The sequence below is a fragment of the Schistocerca serialis genome, chromosome 7 (assembly GCF_023864345.2).
Source record: "Schistocerca serialis cubense isolate TAMUIC-IGC-003099 chromosome 7, iqSchSeri2.2, whole genome shotgun sequence".
Lineage (NCBI taxonomy): Eukaryota > Metazoa > Arthropoda > Insecta > Orthoptera > Acrididae > Schistocerca > Schistocerca serialis.
Window position 1 is genome coordinate 210,500,065 of NC_064644.1, and position 14,117 is coordinate 210,514,181.

A 14,117-nucleotide genomic window follows, 5' to 3' on the forward strand; every position below is an offset into this window, starting at 1 on the left:
ACGTGTAACTATTGTATTCTTTAAATAATGAAAGGTACCAGATACTGCATATTTCGTCGAATGTCATGCACCTGATCCAAGAGTGAGTAATAACGACAAGCATATCTGATATCCATGGTTTACAGAACTTTCAGGCAGTAAAATCTCGATGTTAAAATGGGTAAAACTGATGAATGTCTGCCGGCCGGGGTGGCCAAGCGGTTAAAGGCGCTGCAGTCTGGAACCGCGCGACCGCTACGGTCGCAGGTTCGAATCCTGCCTCGGGCATGGATGTGTGTGATGTCCTTAGGTTAGTTAGGTTTGAGTAGTTCTAAGTTCTAGGGGACTGATAACCTTAAAAGTTAAGTCCCATTGTGCTCAGAGCCATTCGAACCATTTTTGATGAACGTCTATCTGAATGAAAGTTTGGTTTAAAATTATCTACATGTGAAATAATTTTGAACACATCTTGATTATATGTTGATGTCAGCTCTCTTTGCTCTTGTTTCTTTTTTGTTTCCCCAGTTTCTAAATTTGATTGTTCATCATCTGCATCGTAAGGTGTTCTGTCTAAATTTGATTGTTCATCATCTGCATCGTAAGGTGTTCTGTCTATTGATAACTTCCTCGCACAGTTACTGTCTGCATGTGATATTGTTCCGGCTGAACAATTTCGTAGTCCGTTAGCTTCCTCTTTTCACTTCCACCAGCATTTTTATTCTTCTCCTTCGTATTTTCTTCTGCCTTTCCACTGTACCTTCGACAGCTGTTGTCAGAATTCCTTTTGCTCACCATATAGTGTGTGTCCAGCTCAGTATTCTTCCTTTTCTTAAACATGTTTTTGACAGCTCTTTTTTTCCTTCACCATTTCCAGTGTTCTTCAGTTTATCTACCCGTCTGATTTACTACATTCTTCTCCAAACTCATACCTCGAACGCATGAGCTTTTTCTCTGTCTCTTTTCTTCAATGTCCAGCTTTCACAGTTGTACAGAGAAACCCTCCAGACGAAGCATTTTACCATCCTTTTTCTTACCTTCAACCCAAATTTGCTATATGCTAAGCGTTTCTCTCTCCGGTAAGCTTACTTTGCCATTGAATTTCTTGACATTATATCTTTTCCACTCGTCCTCTTTTAAATTGGCATTTTCCCCAAAGATCCGTACTGCGAAAATGGTTCAGTTTGACCTTCCATTATTTTCACGTTCATGTTTTATTTGACATGTTCTCTCATGATCTTAGTTTTCTTTGTGTTGATTTTCATTCTACACTCTCGCAGTCCTTCTCCAAAAATTGACAGTGTTCTTAATTTAGGTATTAAAAGCTCTGAAATAGTCACAATCCTCTCAATAAAAAACTTCTTCTACCAGCCTACCGACTCCAGCATAATTTCATTTACTTTATCGCTGTAATAATTGCGTTAATACGAGTGACAATCCGCGAAGTGATTCCGACCTCGTGTCTGACCTTCAGCTTTGGCTGACGCCTAACCCTTTACTGTTATTAAAATTCCGTAAAACAGTCATGCTCATACACACGTTTGTTTTGGTTGGCAACCGGTTTTGGTCTTTCATTTAGACCATCTTCACGCTTTAGGCACTGCAATAAAATAGTAATACATATTCAGATGGATATCTATAAAAGGAAACGGTAACATACCTACAAACATCTAGAATAAAAGTTAAAATTGCAACAGAATAAAACGTTATAGCCATGATGGAGCAAGATCCGTAAGAAGACGGACGTCAACTGCTGAATATGGCAGCATTACTCGGGAATATAGGCCCGCCCATGGCATACGGCATTGCATCGTTGTCGGACAGTCATGTACTCATTGCGGGAGGTATTTACATTAAGTGGAGCACTTAAAATTTAGAAACAAATTATATGCAAAATATATAGAAAAATTACATACATAATTGTTCACCACAAAGTCTTTCATTATCTTTTAAAAATTAAGGATTAAAAAAGATTATGAAAGGATTAGTAGTCAACTATTAAGTCTTTAAATGCAACTATGCTTCTTGTAACAATATTCATTTTTGACATTTATCACTACGAATCCACGCACGCAGCCGCTGTAAGAATCCACGCACCTTCAGCTCTGAGTGGAACGCGACGTATTGTTCCGCAGATTTACTGTGAAACGTGTACTGGGGGATGCGGATGAATTCTCTGTACTGCTGTACTTGCATTAACAGACTCGCTTTTACTCGAGATATTTGGTCAAACATAGCAGTGCTCCAAAGTCAATAGTTAAGGCCCCACAATTACCCGACAATTTTCACAGAGATTCCTAGATCAGACCACTGGACTGGAAAATGCCACCGCCAACACTTCGTACATGGCATCCAGGTAGTTTCAAACAACTTCCATGGATAACATCCAAACGACGGTTCAATCCCGCGTCCGGCCATCCTGATTTAGGTTTTTCGTGATTTCCCTAAATCGCTCCTGGCAACTGTCGGGATGGTTCCTTTGAAAGGGCACGGCCGACTTCCTTCCCTAATCCGATGAGACCGATGACCTCGCTGTCTGATCTCCTCCCCCAAGCAACCCAACCCCAACATCCAAACACTGATAAGCAAGTAATAGATTAACGACAATAGGGAAAAAATTCATAAAAACATTACACTCAAATTTCCATGGGAATAAAAAGCATTCATTGGCTTCATTTAAACCTCGACAAATCCGCTTCGTTCACCTAAAACCGCTCCAGCAACCTAATAAATCCATTATCTGATGTACAGCTCTGCATACCGAGCATGCGATGCTCGCGAAACCACTGAATCAGACTTCTGCTCACTTACAAACTCTTTCAAGGCTTTTCGCATTGGATGAAATAACTCTCGGATTATGGTAGATTATTCAGTCTCCGAACCAGAAATCAATAATTCCTCGAATCAGCTAGACTAAGAGCGCTGCCCACGGCCAACCCGTCAGTTTACTCATAAAATTCATTGCTGTACTGGAAATGGGTTTCAGTGAGACAGAGTCTAAATATAGTTTTTATATGAGGAGGAGGAAGGAGAGTAATGTTTAACTTCCCGTCTAAAACGAGGTCGTTAGAGACGGAGCGAAAGCTCGGATTAGGGAAGGATGGAGAAGGAAAGTGGGCGTGCCCTTTAGAAAGAACCATCCCGGCATTTGCCTTAAATGATTTGGGGAAATCACGGAAAACTTACATCTGGATGGCCAGACGGGAGTTGATCCGTCATCCTCCCGAATACGAGTCCAGTGTGCGAAACACTGCGCTCGCCACTCGCTAGCTTCTATATGAGATACAAAATATTTGTTATATATTAAATAGCTTTGTTCAAATATCTTACTGGAATGCAGTCGAGTGACGTCGTCGACAACCACAGATATTTCGACAGGAGCACGCCCTGCCAGTTTCAAGGCAAAACTGCAGCAAGTAAGCGCTGTGCAAGCGAATTTAATACCTCGGCTTTCAAAGAAACTCCATTGAGATAACGCACGCACGTATGCACACACACACGCACAAACACACACACACACACACACACACACACACACACACACACAGTAAACATTAGCGCCATCACAAACCTAGAGATAATCGACGGCCGGCCGGTGTGACCGAGCGGTTCTAGGCGCTACAGTCTGGAACCGCGCGACCGCTGCGGTCGCAGGTTCGAGTCCTGCCTCGGGCATGGATGTGTGTGATGTCCTTAGGTTAGTTAGGTTTAAGTAGTTCTAAGTTCTAGGGGACTGATGACCTCAGAAGTTAAGTCCCATAGTGCTCAGAGCCATTTGAACCATTTTTGATAATCGACGTCAGAAGTTATCGATAATGAAATTAATAATCAACTGGTGAAGTAGCACAAACTCTGCCCCTCTCATTTTTGACAAGTGGGAGAGCAGGTTTCCATGCAAAATTTAAATAAAAACAACCATCTCTATTTATAAGGTTACTTGCTAATTTAATTTCAACAGCTTCCTTAATGACACTACCGCAATAGCTAGAAGTGCATGCCAGAATCTCCGTACTGTTATATTCCATAGGATGACTGCTGCCAATGACACTGTTCTGCATTGGCGGATTTGCTCGGCTGTTATAAGCGCGTGTGCCGCTTATGCTAACAAGGGAACCTCCCCATCGCACCCACCTCAGGTTTAGTTATAAGTTGGCACAGTGGATAGGCCTTGAAAAACTGAACACAGATCAATCAAGAAAGCAGGAAGAAGTTGTGTGGAACTATGAAAAAAATAAGCAAAATAAACAAACTGAGTAGTCCATGTGCAAGATATACAACATCAAGGACAGTATTTGCTCAGGAGCGCCGTGGTCCCGTGGTTAGCGTGAGCAACTGCGGAACGAGTGGTCCTTGGTTCAAGTCATCCCTCCAACGAACAGTTTAATTTTTTATTTTCAGACAATTATCAAAGTTCAGCACTCACACATGATCCACTTCGCTCTCCAAAATTCCAGGACGTATTCAGATTTGCTTGGACATATGCACGATTTGACGGTATAAACACGGAAAAATTTGAAAATGTTAAAAACATATGTTTTGACAGAGCACAAGGAAAACTGTGCGACTGTGTTGCATTCATTTGTTGCAGTGTATGTGACAAACTCTTATGTTTTCATCACTTTTTTGGGAGTGATTATCACATCCACAAGAAAACCTAAATCGGGCAAGGTAGAAGAATCTTTTTACCCATTCGCCAAGTGCACAAGTTTGGTGGGTCGACAACATATTCCTGTCATGTGACGCACATGCCGTCACCATTGTCGTATAGAATATATCAGACGTGTTTTCCTGTGGAGGAATCGGTTGACCTATGACCTTGCGATCAAATGTTTTCGGTTCCCATTGGAGAGGCACGTCCCTTCGTCCACTAATCGCATGGTTTTGCGGTGCGGTCGCAAAACACAGACACTAAAAAAAACACAGACACTAAACTTATTACAGTGAACAGAGACGTCAATGAACGAACGGACAGATCATAACTTTGCGAAAATAAAGAAAGAAAACTTTTCACTCGAGGGAAGTCTTGAACCAAGGACCTCTCGTTCCGCAGCTACTCACGCTAACCACAGGACCACGACACTCCTAAGCTCGGATCGACTTTGATGTTGCGTATGTTGGGCATGAACTACTCAGTTTGTATATTTTCTTATATTTTCCATAGTTCCACACAACTTCTTCTCGTTTTCTCGATTGATCTGTGTTCAGTTTTTCAAGGCCTATCCACTGTGCCAACTTATAACTAAATCTGAGGGGGGTGCGATGGGGAGGTTCCCTTTTAAGTATACCGATCCTCCACAGTCCTGATAGTCTGACCAATATACGACATGCCGCAACTGCACGAAGTGCGGTAGATACACGCCTTACGCCAACCGAGATCATCCTTTACCAAACTTAAAACGACCCTGATCTTGGGTGGTGTTCGAAAAACACTCTTCACGTCATATTTCCACAAAATACGACTAATCCTGTTTGAAATGCTCCCTGCGTAAGGCAAGAAGGCCTTAGGTTTTGGTGCAATCTTGGTATTATCATCACTGAACCGGTGCACAGTTGGTAGATAGCACAACGCACGTCTAATCTGTCTTCCACTATATCCATTCTGACGAAAAGTGTCTTCAAAATGGGCTAACACGGCTGCCAAACTCTCAGGGTCCGAGATGACATAGATCCTGTGAATTGATTGGTAATTGTTAAAATTTTTGTCCTAAGATCTTTCTGAAGCTTCGTATAAGTAGTCCTATCCTAAAGATATTTAATCTTTTTTGGTAATCTTCACCTTTCATCACAATCGTGGTGTTACCTTTGTCAGCGATGAGGACAAGGTTACTACCGTCTGCACTGATGTTCCTTCCCTTCCGCTTGTAACAAATTACTGGTAGGTGGCTTGGATTTATGTAATATCCTAGCCGTTCCTGTCCTAATTCCATCCACGCATTTTCCTAACAAAAGGATTCCTATCTCAGTATTTGCTTTAATGTTCTTCGTGGGAACCTTAAGTGGCTTCACAGAAGAATTATCTCTTTTGGATAAAACTGAACATTCATCTTTGGTTAATTCGCTGGCAAACATGTCAGTAACCATTCGAGAACTGACAGCGATTAAAGTTTCCGATCTGTTTTTCTATAAGCTACCAAACTTCCTTTTCTGTGTATTAATTGGCGCCTCTGCACTGAGCTCCACAGTCCTGAACATCAGGCCGTCAACCTTATTCCTGTCACAACACTGCATTTCTTTACTGATATACAAATGGAGATTTAATACCTTACTACTCATTCTCCCCAATTCTACCAGCGCCAGATGGATCCGCTTTCGTAGCATAGCTGGTTGCAAAAAATGGTTCAAATGGCTCTGAGCACTATGGGACTCAACATCGTAGGTCATAAGTCCCCTAGAACTTAGAACTACTTAAACCTAACTAACCTAAGGACATCACACTCATCCATGCCCGAGGCAGGATTCGAACCTGCGACCGTAGCAGTCCCGCGGTTCCGGACTGCAGCGCCAGAACCTCACGGCCACCGCGGCCGGCGGTTGGTTGCATCCGGATGTAAATACGATTAGCTTTTTCCGAGCAAAACATGCTCCTCACCCTCAGAATTTATAAAAATATCACAAAAAATACCCAAAGGGTGAAGTAGTTGTTCTCGTAAAGATCTCGGGCAAACTTAGTTTCTGTCGTCTGAAAATGGTTTAATAACACAAAGGAATGTTTACTAGCTGCGTAACTGCTGTCAGCAGAAGAGGATCTGACTAAGCTACTGACTCAACCAAAAACACGAGAAATAGTTACGTCTACACGAAGTATGAGTCCAAGTCTTCGTAGCTAGTCACTGCTACCATCTTATAAAATCTGTTCTTCATTTAATAAAATTGGTGAAATGAATGAATCTGAAGTAAAGATATGCAATATCATTTATTTTAATACTTATTATTTGAGCTAAAGAATACAAGGATTTCATAAAGGACAAACGGACTGAGGTTACACGAGGTACTTGGCGCTCCCAGCACAGACATTGTAATGTTACCTTATTCTCGCACCTGTGTAGATTTTATAAATGTTTAGAACTGAAAGTAAAATATTTGCGGAATAATGCCGCATCATTTCGACAATAGCATGAGAACAATATAATCACGGAAAGGATCGTAGACTTTGAAATTAATTGACGAAATTAAACGTCACCTGTTTCATTGAATAGTCTAAAGACTAATTAATACCTGTGTAATTATATGTGCCTTATGGCACAGAAGTTGTTGTTGGCACGTAGGTAGGCTTGGCGACACAGGACCGTGATAACGTTAAGTTTAAATGCAACAAATAATTTACATAATAACAATGGTAATTGGACATTGCAAAGAACATTCGATTTGAGGCTCGAATTGCGAAAAAGAGAAAGCCAAAAGATAGCTTGCTGAAGGTCCGTGACCGTTGCGTCACCTAATCAACCACTTCCAACTTACTTAGCTGGCTGAAATAAGATATAAAATTTAAATATTATTGGTAGAAGGACTTAACCACATTATTATCAAATCCAAATAAAATCAAGCTTAATTGTTCTTAGTATTCAAACCAAATTACAGATAACCAAAGACAGCACCGTACAGCTTTGCGGTCTAGATGCAGAAGAGAAGCAAGAAGAAAACTTACCGTATTTCGTTTTTCACAAAAAATTACGATGAATAAAAATCTGTAATTTTATTTGATTTGAAAGATATAAGCTCTGATTTAAATATAATGATGCGTAACATAGGGACCTGTTACACCGCACGAACACCTGATCCGCAACGTAAATCTCAAAAAGCACATAAGGTGCAAACCTTATTTGGTGAATGAAACACTGTCTTACTAAATCTGATCACGAATCAAGTATTGCCAACAAACAGAACGGAATCTGCCTCACTCGATAGTAACCGTACGTACCACTCTTGTCTTGCGTCATCAGTGCCTAAGAAATCTCGCCAATCCAATATGGCTCGGCAAATATTTAGCTGTAGACTAACGTTACCTTTTGATCCAAAACAGTTTCGTGAGACGAGCATTTTTAGTAGCACTTATGTATATCACCTTCTCAGCGTGTCTCTTATGTAGTAAGACCCCTCTGCTGGCAAATTGTAACTGAAGTAAACACTGTCAGTGAAAGCCTACAGTGTATGAATTCCAAATGAGTTTCGTAATTTGTGTCTAGGCTGATTTATGACTGAATCAATTGCATATGATAGTTAAATTTGTTAGCCTTACATTCAGTTACATACGAAAAATAATTACCGACAGACAGTTGCGCGGTTATAGTGTACGTAAAAGAATCTGTGACGTAATTCTCTAAGTGAAACTTAAAAATTAATAGAAAGAAAAATCAAGAGACGTTCATAGGATTTGTCGACCTGGAAAAAGCTTACGACAACCTTAAACAGTGCAAGATTTTCGATATTCTGAGGGAAATAGAGGTAAGACATAGGGAAAAACAGTTAATATTCGGTACGTACAAGTACCAAGAGTGCTCGGATAAAATGGTGTAAGACACAGATGCAGTCTTCCACCCCTACTGTTCAACGTTTACATCGAAGAACCAATGACGGAAATAAGAGAAAAGGTCACGACCAATTTAAAATTCAAGGTGAAAGGATGTCAATGATAAGATTCGCCGATGACATTGCTATCCTCAGTGAAAGTGAACAAGAATTGCAGGAACTGCTGAACGCAATGAACAGTCTCATTAGTACAGAATATGGACTGAGGGTAAATCGAAGAAAGACTGATGTAATGACGAGTAGCAGAAACGAGAACAGCGAGAAACTTAACATCAGGATCGAGGGTCACGAAGTAGATGAAGTTAAGGAGTTCTGGTAACTAGGGAACAAAATAACCCATGATGGACGGAGCAAGAAGGGCATAAAAAGCAGATTATCATTGGTAAAAATGCCATTCGTGTCAGGAGGAAGTCTACTACTATCGAACACAGGTTGTGAAACATGGGCTTTCGGAAAACCGGAGCAGAAATGAATCGAAGCTTTTGAGATGTAGTGCTACAGAAGAATGTTGAAAATTAGATGGACTGGTAAGGTATGCATTGAGGAGGTTCTCCGCAGAATCGGCGAGGAAAGGAATATGTGGAAAACACTGATGATAGGAAGGAACACGGTGGTAGTACATCTATTAAGACATCACGGAATAGCTTCCCTGGTACTAGAGGAAGCTGTAGAGGGTAAAAGCTGTCGAGGAAGACAGAGACTGGAATACATCCAGCAAGTAAATGAAACCATAGTTCGCAAGCGCTACTCTGAGATGAAGAGGTTGGCACAGGAAAGTAATTCGTGGCGGGTCACATCAATCCAGTCAGAAGGCTGATGACACAAAAAAAGCACTGCTACTTGAATAGATAACAGGCACTGCTACACCCACTACTGTTATAGGTAGCCACACATATAATCGTAAGATATTCACGCACAAATAACATGTACCTCTACACAGTCAAGGTATGCCAGTACGTGTATCAGTTTGAACTTGGAATACGCGGAGCTCGGACGACAACAAGCTGTCCCTTTTGGCTTTGCCATTGTGATAAGCAAAAGAAACGAAAGATTACTCTTGATGTCCGATGTGAAATGTGGTTAATGAATCGAAAAACTTGTTATCACATAAATAAACTCTTTGATTTAGAGCCATGTGCTTGTTACAAAAAATTTCGGATTAGTGGAAAAACGTATCTGAAGTTCCTAACATCCGCAACGCAGATGATTAAAAGCCATTGGCGAATCGCGGGAAACACTATTAAAAGCCTATGTTAATGCTCCTGAACCGGGGCTGGCTTCCACATACTCAAATAAACTTCTCCTACTGTTTGTAATTGAGTGGCTTCACTTTGTTCGACATGGTGCCACTACAACGTATCATTATTCAAACTTACGTATTGTCGCTACACACACGCTCGGTCACGTGTGCCTTGGTATGACTACACACACTTCCACAATTGAAAGACGGCCAAGAGAGTCTGCCAGTTTGAACAGATCAAATTTCACTACAGACGGTCTAGCATCCACATACGAAGTGCTTGCCTCGCATGCTAGTCTAACATGCAGCTACGTAAATGGCCACGTTAAAAGCTTACGATGACGAGGTGCATTCGGCAAAGACCAAACCCATAACGGTGAGAAAACCACTCTAGAAACTCGCAGATAAATGCTACCTCAAATATACGCCCTCTCAGTATTGAATATAGAGGCCTAAGGCAGGGTAGAGTTACATATCTCTTGATATTTTCTGGAGCTCAAAACTGAGTTTATAGTATCTTGTCGGTGAACATGCGCTACTAAACTCTACAGCTGAGGCATTACGTTTTCATTCTGCTAGAAGTGACAGATGCAAATTGTAATGAACAATTGTGTGTCTTTTGCAATCCGCAGGCCAGAAGTTCGCCATCCTGGAGGAGAAGGCGGTGCTGTCGTACGTGCTGCGAAACTTCCGCGTGGAGACGGTGGACAGGCTGGAGGATCTGAAACTGAATGGCGAGTTTCTCCTGAGGCCAATGAACGCCGTCAACTTCAGGCTGTGGCCGCGGTAGCGCAACGTCTGTTGTGGCGCTTCTAGCTGTCTCCTGTACAATTCGCCGACGGTGCTTCACGTTCTCACTTAGTTATCAAGTGACCTGTATTTTTAATACCATTTTATATATGTTTTATAATATATTTAATAAACATTACTTTCTCAGTGATTTGCGTATTTCAATAACTTCGTGTATATTTTTGTAATTGACTAGCTGAGTCCCCAACATTGCCTGGGTACGTACTTATTCCAATCTTTAGCAGTCCATCTCGTTCTTCCCCTTCTGTCCACCACCTCTTCTCATCTCTGTCCATCTCTTATTCCCTCTCTAATTCCATCTTCCTCCTTGTCTCCACCCTTCTCTTTGTCCATCTCCTCCCCATCCCTTCCTCTGCCCATTTCCTCGTCCCCCTCTGGTTGTCCATCTTCTCCTTCCCCCTCTCTCCGTCAGTATCCTTCCTCCTCTTTCCCTTCTCCGTCTGTCTCCTCCTCTCCTTTCCCTGTCCTTTTCCCACTCCCCTTTGTCCATCTCCTCCTTACGGCTCACTGTCCACTGCCCCCTTCTCTCTCCACCTTATCACGCTCGCCCCACACTAGGCTGGGGTTCTTACCACTACAGTATTTCATTCCAGATTGTAACTAATATGTGTACTAAATTTGGATGAAATCACCACATGTCAAATCTAATTCATACATTTTTAACGTATTTTACAAGTATTTGAACGCATACTTCACCTGTACCTCTAGCGAAATTCCCCCTGCAGTTTCATTTTCACCCAGCTCAATGATCTACATTGATATACACTCCTGGAAATTGAAATAAGAACACCGTGAATTCATTGTCCCAGGAAGGGGAAACTTTATTGACACATTCCTGGGATCAGATACATCACATGATCACACTGACAGAACCACAGGCACATAGACACAGGCAACAGAGCATGCACAATGTCGGCACTAGTACAGTGTATATCCACCTTTCGCAGCAATGCAGGCTGCTATTCTCCCATGGAGACGATCGTAGAGATGCTGGATGTAGTCCTGTGGAACGGCTTGCCATGCCATTTCCACCTGGCGCCTCAGTTGGACCAGCGTTCGTGCTGGACGTGCAGACCGCGTGAGACGACGCTTCATCCAGTCCCAAACATGCTCAATGGGGGACAGATCCGGAGATCTTGCTGGCCAGGGTAGTTGACTTACACCATCTAGAGCACGTTGGGTGGCACGGGATACATGCGGACGTGCATTGTCCTGTTGGAACAGCAAGTTCCCTTGCCGGTCTAGGAATGGTAGAACGATGGGTTCGATGACGGTTTGGATGTACCGTGCACTATTCAGTGTCCCCTCGACGATCACCAGTGGTGTACGGCCAGTGTAGGAGATCGCTCCCCACACCATGATGCCGGGTGTTGGCCCTGTGTGCCTCGGCCGTATGCAGTCTTGATTGTGGCGCTCACCTGCACGGCGCCAAACACGCATACGACCATCATTGGCACCAAGGCAGAAACGACTCTCATCGCTGAAGACGACACGTCTCCATTCGTCCCTCCATTCACGCATGTCGCGACACGACTGGAGGCGGGCTGCGCGATGTTGGGGCGTGAGCGGAAGACGGCCTAACGGTGTGCGGGACCGTAGCCCAGCTTTATGGAGACGGTTGCGAATGGTCCTCGCCGATACCCCAGGAGCAACAGTGTCCCTAATTTGCTGGGAAGTGGCGGTGCGGTCCCCTACGGCATTGCGTAGGATCCTACGGTCTTGGCGTGCATCCGTGCGTCGCTGCGGTCCGGTCCCAGGTCGACGGGCACGTGCACCTTCCGCCGACCACTGGCGACAACATCGATGTACTGTGGAGACCTCACGCCCCACGTGTTGAGCAATTCGGCGGTACGTCCACCCGGCCTCCCGCATGCCCACTATACGCCCTCGCTCAGTCCGTCAACTGCACATACGGTTCACGTCCAGGCTGTCGCGGCATGCTACCAGTGTTAAAGACTGCGATGGAGCTCCGTATGCCACGGCAAACTGGCTGACACTGACGGCGGCGGTGCACAAATGCTGCGCAGCTAGCGCCATTCGACGGCCAACACCGCGGTTCCTGGTGTGTCCGCTGTGCCGTGCGTGTGATCATTGCTTGTACAGCCCTCTCGCAGTGTCCGGAGCAAGTATGGTGGGTCTGACACACCGGTGTCAATGTGTTCTTTTTTTCCATTTCCAGGAGTGTAATTTTTCAGGTACATCCAGTGGTATATGTAGCTCCTGTCCGCGAAATGTGTTATGATTAAAGTTAAAAGTAAAGAAGTAATAAATTGAATGGTCATGTAAGAGGCCGCAATTTTTCACTCATCTCGGTGTCTATGACCCCGTATCTCCCGAACTATGATTCGTGTAATAATATACTTACCTAGGACCATTTAGAAGCATGTGAGGATACTCTCTGCGAAAAGTGTTGCGAACAGAGCTAATACCAAGGAAGTAATAAAATTAAACTCCTTGCATGCTGCGACAGTTTTCGACGCATGTCAGTGTTTATAACATCATATCTCTTGAACTATGTACGGTACAATGATATAATTTTTCTGGTAGTTTCAGTGGTATACATTAGTGCTGTCTGCAAAATGTGTCACGGGTAGAGTTAGTGGTGAAGAATTAATTATTAAATCGTCATGCTTTATGTAGTAATTACATGAACAGCGAAAATTCCTTGTTGTCGTTGTTGTTGTTGTTGTGGTCTTCAGTCCAGAGACTGGTTTGATGCAGCTCTCCATGCTACACTATCCTGTGCAAGGTTCTTCTCCTCCCAGTACCTACTGCAACCTACATCCTTCTGAATCTGTTTAGTGTATTCATCTCTTGATCTCCCTCTGTGATTTTTATCCTCCACGATGCCCTCCAATACTAAATTGGTGATCCCTTGATGCCTCAGAATATGCCCTACCAACCGATCCCTTCTTATAGTCAAGTTGTGCCACAAATTTCTCTTCTCTCCAATTCTATTCAATACCTCCTCATTAGTTATGTGATCTACCCATCTAATATTCAGCATCCTTCTGTAGCACCACATTTCGAAAGCTTCTATTTTCTTCTTGTCTAAACTATTTATCGTCCATGTTTTACTTCCATACATGGCTACACTCCATACAAATACTTTCAGAAACGACTTCCTGACACTTAAATCCGTACTCGATGTTAACAAATTTGTCTTCTTCAGGAATGCTTTCCTTGCTGTTGCCAGTCTACATTTTATATCCTCTCTACTTCGACCATCATCAGTTATTTTGCACCCCAAATAGCAATACTCATTTACTACTTTAAGAGTCTCATTTCCTAATGTAATTCCCGCAGCATCGCCCGATTTAATTCGACTACATTCCATTATTCTCGTTTTGCTTTTGTTGATGTTCATCTTATATCCCCCTTTCAAGGCCACGTTCATTCCGTTCAGCTGCTCTTCCAGGTCCTTTGCTGTCTCTGACAAGCGATAAACGTTTGACTTTCATCATTTTGTGTGGATCGTCAGCGAGGAAAAGTTTCGTAAAGGTTTGAAATTATGTGTAAAGTTTGGTGCAAGTCACTAAGTATTCTTTCTAGTGGTTTAGGAGGA

At 42.9% G+C, this 14,117-nt stretch overlaps 1 protein-coding gene across 1 annotated transcript in view; it reads left to right on the forward strand.

Moving 5' to 3' along the window:
- The window catches only part of LOC126412814 (cytochrome P450 4C1-like), an 85,931-nt gene extending 75,330 nt beyond the window's left edge, over positions 1 to 10,601 (forward strand). Inside the window, exon 12 of the mRNA XM_050082604.1 lies at positions 10,375 to 10,601. Within this exon, the coding sequence (XP_049938561.1) occupies positions 10,375 to 10,532 (158 nt within the window). The 3' untranslated portion in view covers positions 10,533 to 10,601. The remainder of the gene's footprint in view (positions 1 to 10,374) is intronic.
- The last annotated feature ends 3,516 nt before the right edge of the window (positions 10,602 to 14,117 follow it).